Source organism: Diorhabda carinulata, chromosome 1, assembly GCF_026250575.1.
Source record: "Diorhabda carinulata isolate Delta chromosome 1, icDioCari1.1, whole genome shotgun sequence".
NCBI lineage: Eukaryota > Metazoa > Arthropoda > Insecta > Coleoptera > Chrysomelidae > Diorhabda > Diorhabda carinulata.
In genome coordinates, this window is record NC_079460.1 from 26,199,792 (window position 1) to 26,216,157 (window position 16,366).

Here is a 16,366-nt window from a genome sequence, read left to right on the forward strand (position 1 = left end):
ATGTCAAAAACACTCGGGGTAAGTTATTCTTAAGACAATTATTTTTCATAAAGGAATAAAAAATAGTGGATGTGAATAAATGACTCTTTACAAATGCTCAATACTAAACATAAGGAGGTATTTAATTATCGTCAAATAAAAGATAATTCGTCCAATAATTTTTTCTGATAATGAGTTTATTTGTATTATGGTCGCATTGCATATAATACGAGTACAATGATTTACCACAAAATCCAAATCCATTCAATCTTATAAACTTTTCAAAAGTACTTGAATGACACCTAAATTTAAACTTAGAAGCCATCTTTATAGTAAAGACAAACAGAATAGAATAAAACATATTTAAAAATATTTCAAACTTATACATAAACACATCTAACCAAGTACAAAGGACTGAACTTAATATTTCACAAAAATTTAGATAGTATTTTTTGTTATTTTTTTATGTTTATGAAGTAAGTACATAATAATAAGGTAGTTTGTCTGTGTTTTTATATTTGGAAATTATCCTGTCAATGAGGCAAAAAATTCACCTGTTCAAATGTATATAGACTGTTTTTTTTATCACATATTATAATAAGGTTATAATACTATATTCTATGCCATAACAGATTGACAAAATAGTAACAATTAGGGAGAAAATTATAATTTCCTACATTCTCAAGTTATACATGAAAATTATGCTTTTGTTTTATCCAGCATAGAATGTTTGAATGAAATAATATCAAATACTAGTTTTATTTGAATACAAATTTACTATAGACATGTACCAACAAATTTTCGATACGACGTTTCGTGCTTTCACGAGGCAAACATATAGGTTTTTAATGAGGATATGCTTATTTATTATACTTATAAGTCAATTTAAGCGATATACCACACTTTTATCTCGAATAACTAAAATCACTAATGATTATTCTTAAATCCGTTTCTGTCGTAGATACTCGTTTTGATTTTGTCAAAAAATGTACTGAGAGCTTTACTTTAAACATTACCAATGTAATATCCCTCCATAATATAATCACCATTTTTGTCCTCATATCTATTAAGGGTAAGAATATAGTAATGCCATATACCATCTTATGATTGTTGAATACTTTCAATAAAAATGAATTTTAGTTTCAATTTTATTATATATATTGCAAAAAACACATTTAACAAGAGATAAATTTATTTTCTAGTAAGAACCCGCTTTCATGACCATATATACTTGGTTCAGATAAGTAGACCTTTTGCCTACTTTTATTATTAAAAACAAACAGATGGTTTTGTAAGCATTTATGGTCTCATTGTAAAATACAATTTCTAAAAGTTGAAGGTAGCAACAAGCTCCTCAAGTATACTTTTCAAGTCGCACATTATGAATGAATTTATCATTCCAACAAATATTGATGTTGGTTATTTATTTCACGATTTACCTATCCATAACTTCCTACAGTGATAATAGAAACAGCCTATTCAAAACTATAGAACAAATCAATTATTTTTAAAAAATGTTACGTATAAAAAATTCTGGAAAAGAGCAATTTATATTCTCAACTGTAGTAATTGGTGTCTTTTTTATAACGTTATAACTATATTAAATATGACGCCTTGGATATATTTTTTAATTGTATATATTTTTTGTATTGCACTTTAATAAGTTATAATTTCAAAAACATATGACTCATGCTTGATTTACCTATAACAGATTTGTGAATAAAATCATTTTGTTAAATTAGTACCAGTAGTAATATAAATATATTTAACTCAACAATGAGCTCAGTTTTAACATTTTTATATTATTATGTGGTCAATCCAAAAAGTATAAATAGATAATACAATAAATAATATTTTCGCTTATTATAACTTGTGGCTCTCCAATGTGAAACCAAGACCGGTCCTGAGTTAGTTGGTACACTTATCGGTAAGGATGAGGCCATTGTATAAATATCTTTACACAATGATAAAACTGACAAAACGATTATAAGTAGGTATTTTAGTTGATAGGACAAATTTTTTTATTTATTGGTCTTATCCAAAGTTTCGCATTGATCCGTAACTTTCAATACAAAGCCAACGAATATAATATTTATATTAAAATCAGATTATTTTAATATCTTTGGTACGTATATACTTATTTTTATATTTTTTATTTCTGGTTTTGTTACAATTCTTTTGAATGGTCTTTTTTGTTTGATTTTAAAAACCCTTATTATAGATAAGTATGAGAGTCTTTTATCGTTGTTGTGAGCATACCAAGAAATTTCAATGAAGTGTAGTTGTTTTTAAGAATTATACACAGGTATGGAATTATCTTAACACAATTCGGGAAAATTCTGTCATTCCGACGATGATATAAGATACAATTAGGGAAATTCCAAATAAGGGTACTACTAGTCGTTATTCCTTTTATGCCAGTTATTGAAATGAAATAAATGAATAATAAGTTTTTGAACATAAAAAAATACTTTATCATAACCATTACAATAAATATGTATGTTAACATTGATGTTCCTTATTTCAGGTAATGCTGTTTTGGCAAACCTAAGCCAGAAATCACTAAGAAATAAGTTGATCTGCAGCAAACATTTGAGTGAAAATATTAGTCAATCTAAAAGATTGCCTACTACTGCTGTACCATTCCGCTACAAAAATAATGAAGGTTCAGAAAGTGAATCGGATAGGGAAAATTTGGATGAACAAATAATCCAATTGAATGTTTCCAAACATCCACAAACATATTCAAATAGTGATTTTATTGCCCCGATTCATTCCAGAAACATTGACATGACAGATAGTTCTATCAGTAACCATAAAGATGAAGAGTGGTTGAAAGAGTTACAGAATCTTCCATCTTGTTCTATGGGAATTGGAAGTAGGAAGCAGTCATTACAAGAAGAAAATGAATGGTTGAGAAAGGAACTAGCCAATTCTAGAAAAAAAGGCAGTAAACTGAATACTCAATTGAGAGCTACAAAAAAAAGGATTATGAAAATGCAACTCTCTGCGAACGTTTTGTATGGAGAAGGAATTCTCACGAATTTTACAAAATCTCTTGTGAATATGCGATTACGACATAAGGTGAAATCCTCATGGTTACTATCTGAAAAGAAAGGCGATTACGATTTCTGCCTTACGAGAAGAAATGTATTCTGATATTCGACGCAATGTCTATTAAGAGGAATCTTGAGTACAACATGAAAACAGATTTAATTGATGGTTTCGAAGATCTGGGCGAATACTTGCTATAACATTATTAGAAACATGATATTTCAAAATCTATTGTAAAGATTCCTATCGAATATGTAATTTGTGTTACTTTCGTAATAAAAAGTAAAATCGGCAACAATGTACTGTCGGTTCGAATTTAGAAGATAAAGAAAACTTCACATTTAGTTGGAATCTTTCCAAAAAAATTTAGTTGTTGAAAATAATGCTGTTTATTTCAGATGACACTAAGCTACGGGTCATTTTTATGAAAAACGAGCGTAAAAGTAACTAGATGGCGTGCAAAATTGGCTCAAATGGTTTTAACATTGTCCCTGTTCTACTATCCTATTTTTTACACAATGGTAATAGTATTACATATATGTTTTTGAAAAATTTAGCATCTGTAAGGTCACATCTAAATACACCAGCTTGTGAACTAGAAATCCAAACTCAGGATCCACCTAGACCATGTAAAGTTTGACATTATAGATCGGCAAATTGGGAACATCTGCAGAATTTTTTTTATGTTTCCTTGGAATGATGTTTGCTTTAATTCCAATGACCCTTCAATGTGTGCACAAGAGATTTCGGTAATTTTGGCAGGTATGGAAGCCTGTATTCCTATATGTTTTTGAAAAATTAAGTTACTGCAAGGTCAGAATCTAATTACACCAGCTTGTAAACTAGAAATGTTTCCTTGAAATGATGTTTTGCTTCAATTCCAATGACCCTTCAATGTGTGCAAAAGAGATTTCGGTAATCTTGGCAGGTATGGAAGCCTATATTCCTTAGTTCATCAAAGATTTTGCAGACAATAATGGCACTCAAATCTTAATCCGACAATCGTAGAAACTTTGTTGTCACGAGAAATATTTTCAAGCAGACTATAGATGCTTGAAAGGAACGATACAATGAGATAGTGAAAAACAAACTTCTCAATTGCCCAAATAGATTAAGGTCTTTCTGGTCTTTAACAAAAGCGGTCAGCCAAGGTTTTTGTAAGTCAAAAATTCCACCGTTGACTGTAGAAGATGGATCAGTAACCGTAAAAAATAAAGTGGACTTTTTAGGTCGCATATTTCCTTTAAATTCAACTCTCGATTCGCAAGGATCGTGTGCTTGCACTCCATTGGATTTTTTTTGCGGATATGTACTCTTTTTAATATTTCTTCGCTTTGTAGCTGTAAAAAACACCTGTGATATCAGCCATACCGTTGGCGATGAACGTGTTGAAATATCGAGTTTTGTTTGTTAATATGTAGTTTTTTATTCATTACCTTCAAAATAACGAAAATACAAATGAATTTGACATTATAATCTGAATATTCGTTGCATATAGTATATATTATAGTTATGAGAAAAAAATATAACTGAGATGATATGAGCACATTTATAATAAACTCGACTAACACCTAAATCTGTAGGCAGCAACAGATCACCAACATAAATACCGATCTTAAAAATATTCTGGAGAGGGGTGGAAGCAATCTGATTGAGTTTAATACAGCAAAGATTCAGGCTGCTGTTTTTACAAAGCAAACTGGCACTGTGGCTCTGAATTTGGCCCTATCTGAACATAAAATATCACCATCACCGCAAATTCGCTTGTTGGGTGTTGAGGTTGGAAGCAATGTCCTGGCATAGTAACGTAACCAAATTAGCTAAAGCAGCTTCACAAAAACTTGGAGCTCTCTTTAAGGCCAAACATCTATATACTCTGCAGTATCTCCTAATCCTCGACAAAGCTCACATTCAGTATTGCTCTCACATTTGGAGCTCGGCTCCCAAGCATACCCTGAGGATACTCGACTCAATACTCAATAGAGCAATTCGACTTATAGGCGATCATGAGTTGACCAGAAAATTAGACAGCTTAGAGTATAGAAGAAAGAAATACCGTCTAGAGCAATATTTGCAAGATCTACTCTACAGGCAGACGTGGCACATGAACACCGAGTTCGCCTGCTGACGCCAAGAACGTCAATTTATCGGGACTCATTTTTTTGAAAGGTGTAAGCTTGTGGAATCAGCTACCAAGACACGTCTTGCCCGAGCACTACTACCTACAGAAGTTCAAGATCAATATTCACAGGCATCTCCATACCGCAGACACCACTCCAACTACTCGAGTGCAATGGGGTTTGCCCTCTTGTGCTTACTTTTTAAATAAAAAACGTATCAAAATGTACCTGAAGTTCTTTTTGATTAGAAAACCACAATTTTCTCTGTAAAAAATTTAAATAAATATTGAAAGAAGCTCAAAAGATCCTCCTTTCTAATAGACAACACAATGTACACGTAAAGTGTCATAGCAACTTGAAATGAAAACAAAACCTTTTTAAAAGGCTAACTATAAACGTGAAAATGTTTATTTATCTGAGTAAAAAGGTGAAGATATATTTAATTATTAATAGCACAATATATAATTATTCTCAAAACTTTCCAGATTGCTATTCCAAATAATACTAAAATTAATGCAATAGCCTGGAATAAGTTAGATGGTTATATTGCTGTTGGAGGAGAAAATGGGCTTTTAAAAGTTCTAAAACTTGATTCATGTAAGAAATTGGATATTTTTTGATTTCTGGATAAACTAAAAATATGTTGTAGCTAATGATAATGATGGAAGTGTAAAAAACAAAGGTCTCGCAGCCACAAGCAATCTTTCAATGAACCAGACTTTGGAGGGGCATACCGAAAATATAGAAGTGATAGTATGGAATGAATCTCATAAAAAATTGACCACAAGTGATGAAAACGGTGTAATTATTGTATGGATGCTTTATAAGGTGTAATTTCCATTTTGTGTTACATATCATAGAATATAAAACTCATATGTAAGTTGTATACCTATTCGTAAAGAAGCTAACGAGTAGGATGTTTTAGAATGTCTGGTATGAAGAAATGATAAATAACCGTAAAAAGTCAACAGTAGTTGGAATGTCATGGAGTGCTGATGGTCAAAAAATATGTATTATTTATGAAGATGGAGTTGTTATAGTTGGTTGTGTTGGAGGAAATAGAATATGGGGTAAAGAGCTGAAACCAATACAACTATCTGGAGTACAGTGGTCTCCAGACAGCAAGTTATTGTTATTTAGTTTGAAAACTGGAATGTTACACCTATATGATAATCAAGGCAACTTTGTGGTGAGATGAAATTACTATTATAATATTTTTGGATTCATTTTAATTTTTCCTTTTATTTTATTGATATTGCATTTATCTTTTTTTCAGATGAAACTGAATGTGCTCTGTCATGACCCTTCATTTGAAGCAATTCCCATAGTTGGACTTGACTGGTACAATGGAATAAATGGAAATATGTATTCACTGTGCCCAAATCTAGCAATAACTTTTGAAAATGGAAAAACACAACTTATGAAAAACGAAAGTGATATATGTAAGTGAAATTCATGAATTATTATTTTTTTTTTATTCTAATTTTAATTCAGTAAATGAAGGTGTAATTGTATTATACTTCATAATATTAGATTCAAAATAAGAATTTACTTTTCTATGAAATTTTGAAGCTCAATTGTTTTCTCTTGATCTTTTTATGTGAATTTTATACAATTTTCCACCCATAGTTTAACTTCATTTTTATCGGAATAGAGCTATCGTCAAGGAAGCTTCGAGAACTTTTTCCATGCTGAATGTTCTTTAGTTTTCAATTAGTCAGGGAACTTTTCTAGAAGAGTTGAATATATTCGAATATTTTTCAATTAATATTTAGATTTTCATTAGTCACTATTAATAGCTTGTTACCAACAAAATTACAAAAATGATTGCAATATGCTGCCTTGAGGTACACCTCATTTTTCCCCTATGGTAACTGGTTTGATATCTATAAAAACTGGTACTTATAGTCTAAGATACCACTTCTGGATTCTGCAGCTATCTATTTTTTGTTAGGAAATTAATTTTAAATGAATGTTGATGGAGTATGCAACAGATTAGCGATAGGTGATATTGACAAAATAAAATTTTTTTTATATAAACTGTTACAATTCTTCATGTTTCAAGATTTTTCTTTTTATATTTTCTATCCTGTGACAAAATATTTTGTGACAATAATAAATATGAACTAATGTTGGATAACATCATTTCTTTTAGCTCCCATTATAGTAGACACAAAAATGTTTGCAGTCCATTGTTCCTGGAATCATAATGGATCACTCCTTGCTATTTGTGGCAGACAGTTTGCAGAAGAAAAACAAGTGAACTTAGTACAATTTTATAGTCCTTTTGGGGAAGTAAGTACATATACATATAATATTGTAAAAATATATAACTTTATTAAGTTTTCATCAGTTTCATAATAATTATTATTTATTTTTTAGCATTTGAGAACTTTGAAAGTACCTGGAAATTCAATAGCACGCTGTGTTTGGGAAGGGGGATCCTTAAGAGTTGCTCTAGCTGTTGATTCATTTGTATATTTTGCGAACATCAGACCTGACTATAAATGGTGCTATTTTAAAAAAACGGTAGTCTTTAGCTCGTTTAGACCTCACAAACCTGGAATATGTCTCTCTTTTTGGGATACCAGTAACAATCAAGTAAGTTTGCAAAATTAAAAAATACATTTGAAGTATTTGCAACTAAAAAACCCAATGTTGGAAATATATAAACAATTTTCATTAACGATTAAGTATGGTTTGGTCTGTTTTTGGAATAACATTTGATCTGAATTTACTGAGAAATAGTGATTGGATGTGAAAATATCAGAGCGGCAAAGCATTCATATTGAACAAATTATTCTAATATAAAATTAATCTGGCTATTATAAAAAATAGAGCAATAAATGTTTTTCAAATAAAGTATTTCATTTTAGTGTCATACTAGATGGGTACATACATTGCTAGGAATAGCAGGATATGGTGATCATTGTATAGTTGCCACAAAATCTGATAATGAAGATCCTTTAGGAAAATATGGTCTTATACTTTATAACACTTTAGGAACTCCAGTGGATGGTATATATTGGATTTTAGTGTAGATTTAACAATTTAAAAGTTTTAGATTATGCAATTTTTTTAGGGAAATACATAAATATTGAACCCATTGCAATAGGTATGAGTTCTTATCAAGTTTTTGCATCATCAAGAAATAATTTTATTGTTTGGTATTACAAAACGCCCAAATCCATGTCAGGTGATTATTTTTTCTGTTTCTCATTTCATATTTCAACAAATAAAGAATTTTTACAAGTATGCTTGTAATGATAATGTTTTTAGCTAACAGCAACAGAATAAAAATGTTCCACATAGACGATAGTCCCTCAGGTGCAGTTGAAATAATTCAAGAATTAGAGGGTGGAAGTAGTATGCCAGTTAGTACACATGAAACTATAGATCCAGTGTGTTGCTTAGTTGCAAGTGATAAATGTTTAATCATTGGAAGAGATTCCGGTCTTATACAATTTTATGTACTACCTCATCTTGTACTAACTAACAGGTTTAAAATTAGTACCCGGCCTCATAAGATGGCCATTAACTGTAGCTCTACGTAAGTACTTTTTTCTTTTAACTAATACATTTCATATGTATTTTAAACCTATTGTTCTAAGATGAAATATTTGCAAGTGGCTGTTACTTAAACTGTAGTAATTCTTATAAAATTATCAACCTAGACGATGATGGACTGAAATTTCAAGTTTGTAGTGTCTTTAAAATAAAGTAAGAATTGGCTTGTTTAATTATATGAAGAAAATACTAAAAAATCCCATTCTCATTGTAATTCTTTGAACTGTATATCTAAAATGCAATTTTTCAGACGTTTATCAATAATTGATATATCTGGTTTAATGACAGTACTTGATATATCAGAAGGTGTGAGTAGGCCTGCAACCTCATCCACAGATACAAAATTAGAACGTAAAGATGTATGGGCAATGTGTTGGGCTTCTGATAATCCACAATTATTAGCAATTATGGAAAAGACTAGAATGTATATCTTCAGAGGAATGTACCCCGAAGAACCAGTAGCTTGTTCTGGATATATATGCAGTTTTAGTGTAGGTATTCTTTGGATTAATGAGGCTGTATTGTATCATTTTTATCAGCCATAAGTCTAGAATTCACTAAACATTTGCAGTTGCTAATTGCTAATAATGCCACAATAGCTACCCAAAATAATGTTTCACTAAGGGTAGATCCCGTAGGAGCTCTATTTTCCTGTTTTCTAATTTGAAGTTGTGATCAATGTCACTTGGAAACTGTAACAATTTGAAAATTTGATAACAAATTGGATAAAATTACCATTCACTAACAACTCACTTTTATTTTTCTTTAAATACCATATCAGGCAATGAGGTCTCGTTTCCTTCTCATTTATATAAGGTGGTCCAAAATTATATATGTTAATTTTTAGTGCTGATAATTAATATATCAGGTTTCAGATTGTTCTATTGTTTTATTAATGATTGAGTGCATCCAAGTCTCTTTGAATTAATAACTTTCTAATTTGAAAATTGAATTAAATTTTTTATTAAAAAAAATAAAACTATTATTCTCCTAGGACAAAAGAGAAAATAGCTTGCCAATGAAGGATATATATATATATATATATATATATATATATATATATATATATATATATATGATGATTTATATGTGTATACCTTGATGGGATATATACACCTAAAATATACCCCGGATATTTGATTATATTTTAGGTATATGCCAAACATAACCATGTATATCCCTAGAATCTACTACGTATGTGTTTGTGCTAGCTGGATTGGAAGTGATTAATAGACATAAGTATAATTAATTTAATATCGAATAATCACAATAGAACCTTTTTGGTAAAGTCTAAGTAAAAATATTTTCTTCAAATTATAAGAATTTAAAAAACGTAATACGGACATCTTGTAACATATGATGTTCAGAATATAGCAAATCCGTCACTAGTAGTTTGTTTATCTTCTATCTTTTTGAGTTTTTAAATTATAGACATTTCTTTTGAGTTGATTTTCTAGAAAACGATTCAGAATGGGGTTTATACTGAGTTAATTATTTTTAACAGTTCTAAACAACTATAATGTGGTTTTTGGTCAATTGAAATTGAATTACATATACTTAATAATGAAACCACCTTATGTTGAACTCAGTATTATCGCCTTTCCTATATCATGTTTTAATTTGGTGGTCTGTGAATAGAGGAAAAGTTTATTTCTAGAACCCAATAAAATAAGAAATAGCTTTAGTTTGTAAAAATGTGGTGGTAGACATTTATATAAATCTTCAATTGGTTGTTTCAAGTTATCTATACCTAAATTAAAATTAACGAAACTTTATTGTCATTACAAATATTTGTGGTGAAGTAGTTGATGTTAATGAACTGTTACATTCACATTCTATGGGCTAAATATTCCCATAACTACAAATCTTTTTAGGATCTAGAAATTCAAGCTGTTCTCTTAGACGAAGTAATAGAACAGCCTGAGAAGCCTCACAAAGACCATATCGTAAAAATAGAGGTGAAGAGTTTAAGAGATACCCGACAACTGCTAGAGAAAGTTGGTATTAATGAAGCTTGCCAGTTTGTCGAAGAAAACAGACATCCTAGGTTATGGTAAGATGGAATATTAACTAGGTAAATAATAACATTTTGTAAACTTGACCAATTTTAGGCGACTTATAGCAGAGGCAGCATTAAAAGAAATGAATTTACCAATGGCAGAATCTTGTTTTGTGAGATCAAAAGATTATTCAAAAGTTTTATTTGTCAAAAAACTTCAAGAAGTGAACAATTATGCTATAAGAAGGGCGCGCATTGCTACTTATTTCAAAAATTTCGATGAAGCTGAAAAAATTTATATGGAAGCAGATAGGAGGTAATTTAATTTTGACAAAAAAAAGTAAAAATAATTTCCTCTTTTTCAGCGACTTAGCGTTAAAACTGCGTCAAACTTTAGGCGATTGGTTCAGAGTAATTCAAATTTTGAAAAATGGTATAACAGCTCCAGATACATTACTCCAAACGGCTTATAATGCAACAGCAGATTACTTCGCTCATTTTAATAACTGGTAATCAATAGAAATTTTGCTTATATTTTTTACTTATTATCATATATGAGGGTTACCAATTTATTTGGACTTTAAATTTATTCGCTTAAATATACGAAGAAGCTATGAGTTTGATATATTTTTTCTGGAATTTATGTAGAATTTGAAGTTATTATTGTTTCTTCCAGGTTAAGATGCATTTTTGTTGAAGTGATGTTTTTGTCAAATAATAAAATTTACGCTCTGCTTGAAGTCAAATTCAGTGTAAAAATAGAGCGGTTTTGACATTGTTACTCATAGCAAAGCGTTAAATAACGATATATAGAACTTTCTTCTCTCATTCATTTTAAAATATTAATTACTTAAACCTATTCCAGGGCTTCTGCTATTGAATATTACGAATTAGCCAAAAATACTTCAAAAGTAGTAGAATGCTACTATCATTTAGAAGATTGGCAGAACCTAGATGCCATGATAGATTGTTTACCAGAAGGTGATCCTCTTCTAGAAAGAATAGGCGATATGTTTGCTTCAAACGCAGTTCATAATGAAGCAGTAAAAGCGTATATCAAAGTTGGGAAAGTGAAATCAGCTATCAATTTGTGTATCATGCACAATAGGTGGGATGTGGCTATTGATCTAGCAAAAACTTATAAGATTCCTAAAATTTCAGATTTGCTGGTAAAATATACTAGTCATCTTGTAGAACAGGGTCAAATTATGAATGCAGTACAAGTCAATGTACAGGCTAAATATTATCTATTAGCTGCAGAGTATGTTTTTAAGGTAAAGTGAATATTTCCGTTTTATCTTATTTCAGTATTTGACTGTAGAAGCTTAAAATGTTTATTAATATTAAATAGATACTTTAGTGTTCAAAGTGAGTATTTCCTTCAGTTTCAACTTGAATAATACAGCTTATTTGTTACAGCTTGCCAAAAAAGAGTCCCAAATATACAGTAATAAGTTGCTGCGTATTAAAAAATACTATGTTTATGCTGCCAGATTGGTCGAATTAGACAAAAATCCAGATTCTGGTATGTGAATAATACTGTTGATATTTTTCTTCTTTCGTCGTTGTTCCAGTTGCAACAAACTATACTGTTTTCTCTGTCTTAGGGGATTGGCAACCCACTGATGAACTTATGGTTGAAAATGCCTGGAAAGGAGCCGAGGCTTATCACTATTACATGATGTGTCACAGATATTTATATTATGAAAAACCACACGAAGCATTATGTACAGCTTATAAGTTACAAGATTATCAGGATTACATTTGTCCCGTCGATGTGTATTCACTTTTAGCTTTTGCTGCATACCTTGATCGAAAATTTGGAGTGTGCTCTGCAGCTTTGATAAATCTTAAAAGCTTGAAAAATGTGAGTATAGTTACAAAAATATTCTCTCTAATATTTTTATGAATTCCAATAATAATGTTATGGCTACATTTAGCTCATTCTGTTTTTATTATTTTCAATTGTTTTAATTTTATTTATTCTAGATTTCAGAAGTGGAAAAAAGTCGGTATGAAAAGCTAGCTCTGGATATATTTGCCCATAACAAACCAATTAATCCTGACACTAATATGATTTGTTGTGACTATTGTGCTCATTCAATTCATGACTGGTAAGTAATGATTGAAATAATTAGAAATAGTTTTTCGCTTCATCTCAATTGTTAAAAAAATTTATTAGGATATTTCAATATTTTGTGATATTCTTACATTTTCTTGAAACATTTAATACTGTAAGCCAGGAACAACTGTTGAATATTGAAAACGTAGGTTTTTGAGGTATGACTTTTAATGAATCTTACAAGCAGTTAACAAATTATTAATCGTTCTTTTTTTCTATTGTTTGCAACACATGATTACTCGAGCTTAAATAAGCCCATCTTTTTTAGTTGGTACGATCTTTTGCAATCTGTTAGCCGGATTTCTATTTTTTCTACAAAGTTGTTTGTATTATAAGTGTTGCATGACGTGTATGAACCCGTGCATCCTATCTGACGTGCCATCTTTCAAAAGGTTTTTTATATCTACTTACCGTTCTACAGTATTGTAAGTTACATCAATATGTACAGCTTGAAATGACAAAAAGGGAAAAATCATAGTGGTACTTTGATGTTACAATTTGATTTATATCATATTTTTTTTGGATGTGTTATGTCCGTGTCGTTCAAAAAGGTGAAAAAATAGGAGAGTATTACGTATCATTGCTTGATAAGGTAAAGGGAACAATTGCAAAAAGCGACAGTATTTGAAGAAAAAAAGTGCTTTTCCATTAGGACAACGCATTTTCTCACACTTCGAAGATTGCCATGACTAAAATTATTTACACTTCGAATTGGTTGACTATCCACCATATAAAAATCAAACTTTAACCAAATTTATTTTATTTTCAGGTATACACAGTGTCCTAATTGCAACATCCATTTTCCTACGTGTATAGCTACGGGTCGTTCGATTTTGAGTAGAAAAATCTGGTTTTGTAAGTTCTGTAAACATTCAGCAATAGAATCACAAATGATGAATGAAACTGTATGCCCCTTGTGTCACTCTAAAAACTAGCTATACTAAAACAAAAAAAATATTTTCATCGTTGCCGTCCAAATAACATGATCTCTTGTAGTTTGTAGTTTTTAGTTTATCAATAAATATTTTTTTCTCTGTCTGCAGTTATTTTTTTACACGGATTTCAAGATATAAATAGTCTAATCAGAAATAACATAACTCTGCAGGCAATATCACAGACTCCACCGATTGCTAAATTGCACGCCAAACACATTGGTACACATACATTACACTCCACATATGTTTACCAGGCGCTGTGTGGTGAAAAGGATAAAAAAGACCTTTCTAATAAAGATAACAGCAAAATCGCTGAAGTGCAAATTCATGTCCATGTGAAATAAACTACTAGAAACAATCGTAAAATGAACAAGAATAGTTACAATCCAGAAAACAATGAAAATAGTTTAGGGAAACAAATATGCTAAGAAATTAAACAGTCGCGTTCGAATCACAACAGACACATAAGGGTGCATGCATGATAAATCCAGTCCAAAGCCATGGATGGATTATAAACAGAATATTCCACCACCCCCTGTTATTCCGACAAGCTCTTATTGTATGTTAAGTCGTAATGTGTTAATGCGTGCGTGCGCGTGTGTATATGAATCGCTACGTTTCTAACTTCTTCGCCTTTTTTATAGCTGTTACTAGGCACTTCCTTATGAAATACAGAGGTATCGTATCTGGAAGTATCCGTCAATGGATTAACTCGAGTTTTAGGATATTCTTTTCCTTTTTTAATTTCTTTTTTTTTTGGTTAATTTTATGAGCTTTTGCTTTAGTTTAGTGTGTTTTAGATTTTTAAAGTTTTTGTTACTAAACTAATTTAATCTATCGATCCAATTGTCTCCCGTGTTTCTTGTAATTTACTTTGGTGTACTTCATGAGTTTTTCCACTTCCTCATTCTTCGAATATCTTTTTTGCCCTGGCGTCATGTATATTCAACACTTTTTGTGATCTCCCTTCATGAAATATTTCATTGATCTTGTGGTCCAGTGGACATTTAGCGCTTGATTTTATCGTTCTGTTGGGTCTGTGATTTCTTCATAATCATTTTACATGTGTCCCCATGTTACCGATACATACGTGATATTGGTATTATTGTACTCCTAATAAAACTTTTATTTTTTTGAGTTTGGTGTCCGCTTTCAGTCTACTTTTTCTACCGATCAATTCGCCGAGGCCTTCCCTCGCTTGAACGATGTATTTTTAACGTGATCGTTAAAATAAAGACCTTTGTTTGCGTTGTTTTGAAGTCTTTTTGTGATGTTTTTCACTCTCAATCACCTCGCTGGTTTTCCACTGTGTAAATTTTAAAACATATGGGTGATAATCGGGTATTTGCATGATTTGAGAAAAAATAGTTTTTGATAGTTTATATACAACTTTGTTATATGTTTTTTAATTCTTTGATCAATATTTATAGAAAAAAAATTATTTTATACCTATCACGTCACGCAATATAGCGTCCTTACTGAAATGTTTAAACTACCTACAAAATTTTTTAATTTTCAATATTTTTTTTACTGAACATATGATACAAAGTAAATACGACAGTTATTCTTTCGGTTATTCTAAAATAAGCTTTATTATTAAACTTTGATTAATCTGAAAAATGTTATATGAATCGTATTTTGTACCAGAATGTAAATACCCCGACCAAAACACCTGATAAAGATTTTTTATGATGCCTTGAATTTCAAATATACAAAAAAATGATTTGAAGGTGTTGGTCGTTTTAACGATCCTGCGATATGTAATTATTTTTGTTGCCAGGATCATTTTAATGTTAGTGAGATTCAACTTTGATTTATTTTAATATTTTATAGTGATTAAGTTTATTATGCTTCTAATTTTTAACGTAATTGAGTAATAATCACTTTATTATATATAAATAACTTAACCTATAAAAGGTTTATTCACTTTATTCTTATATATAGAAATTTTTTTTATTTACATATATGTAACCAATAAATGAAAACTGTATTATAACAGCACGCTACGTTGCCGGCAACGATAATTTCGTGATCATCAAGCAGATAACTGCTCCTTTTTTATTGAACATACGACGTCACAGTTGGGAACCAATGAGAATCATTTTCTTATTTAGTTAAAAATTAAAAATTTTACTATTTTCAATTAAATATTTAGATATTATTTTTTTACCTTTGATTAAATATTTTACTATCTGACATTATTTCATATCAAGAACTTATAAAATAAACAAAAAAAAAAAAACTCTTTTTAAAAAAGTCCCCTATACTGTTTCCGGTAATACACCTGCTTACTGCTATAAAATGTCTTGTTTGCTACCATTACCTGAAACTTCCTCTCATTGAGATAACAATTCAACAGTTTTATGAGAGGTTTCGAGTATTCTGCACCTTTCATCTTCTAAAGCAAGTCCTCGTGCCATATTTGATCGAAGTCTACCATTTATTATGTTTGTGTGGGATACCTTTTTTGGCGTACTCTTAGTGCTCTGTTTGAATTTTCATTTTTTTATTAATGCGAACCTAAGTAGTTCTCCCACTTTTTTATCGGTCTTGCGATTCCTAGAAGTTCTTGGTCGACCTCATTTAGGTA

At 30.5% G+C, this 16,366-nt stretch overlaps 1 protein-coding gene across 4 annotated transcripts; it reads left to right on the top strand.

Moving 5' to 3' along the window:
- The first annotated feature begins 5,476 nt into the window (after nucleotides 1-5,476).
- On the top strand, nucleotides 5,477-13,879 carry LOC130902252 (WD repeat-containing protein 35). 4 transcript variants are annotated; one of them, XM_057814266.1, is made up of 19 exons: nucleotides 5,477-5,580; nucleotides 5,639-5,750; nucleotides 5,803-5,981; nucleotides 6,079-6,342; nucleotides 6,430-6,595; nucleotides 7,309-7,448; nucleotides 7,536-7,754; nucleotides 8,030-8,171; nucleotides 8,218-8,349; nucleotides 8,433-8,703; nucleotides 8,971-9,211; nucleotides 10,595-10,773; nucleotides 10,832-11,035; nucleotides 11,085-11,228; nucleotides 11,585-11,993; nucleotides 12,139-12,244; nucleotides 12,327-12,586; nucleotides 12,709-12,833; nucleotides 13,611-13,879. In XM_057814266.1, exons 1-19 carry the CDS (start codon nucleotides 5,557-5,559, stop codon nucleotides 13,774-13,776), a joined length of 3,483 nt encoding a protein of 1,160 aa, XP_057670249.1. In that variant the 5' UTR covers nucleotides 5,477-5,556; the 3' UTR covers nucleotides 13,777-13,879. The 4 variants fall into 4 exon arrangements, with proteins under 4 accessions (XP_057670249.1, XP_057670339.1, XP_057670422.1 ...); XM_057814356.1 differs by having other exon boundaries at nucleotides 8,236-8,349; XM_057814439.1 differs by having other exon boundaries at nucleotides 5,502-5,580; nucleotides 8,269-8,349.
- Nucleotides 13,880-16,366: the final 2,487 nt, after the last annotated feature.

Coding starts and splice junctions, on each gene's coding strand:
- LOC130902252 (XM_057814266.1), top strand. CDS start 5,557: ATGTTTATTTATCTGAGTAAAAAG. Junction 11,994..12,138: donor CTGCAGAGTATGTTTTTAAG/GTAAAGTGAATA, acceptor TATTTGTTACAG/CTTGCCAAAAAAGAGTCCCA. Junction 12,834..13,610: donor GCTCATTCAATTCATGACTG/GTAAGTAATGAT, acceptor TTTTATTTTCAG/GTATACACAGTGTCCTAATT.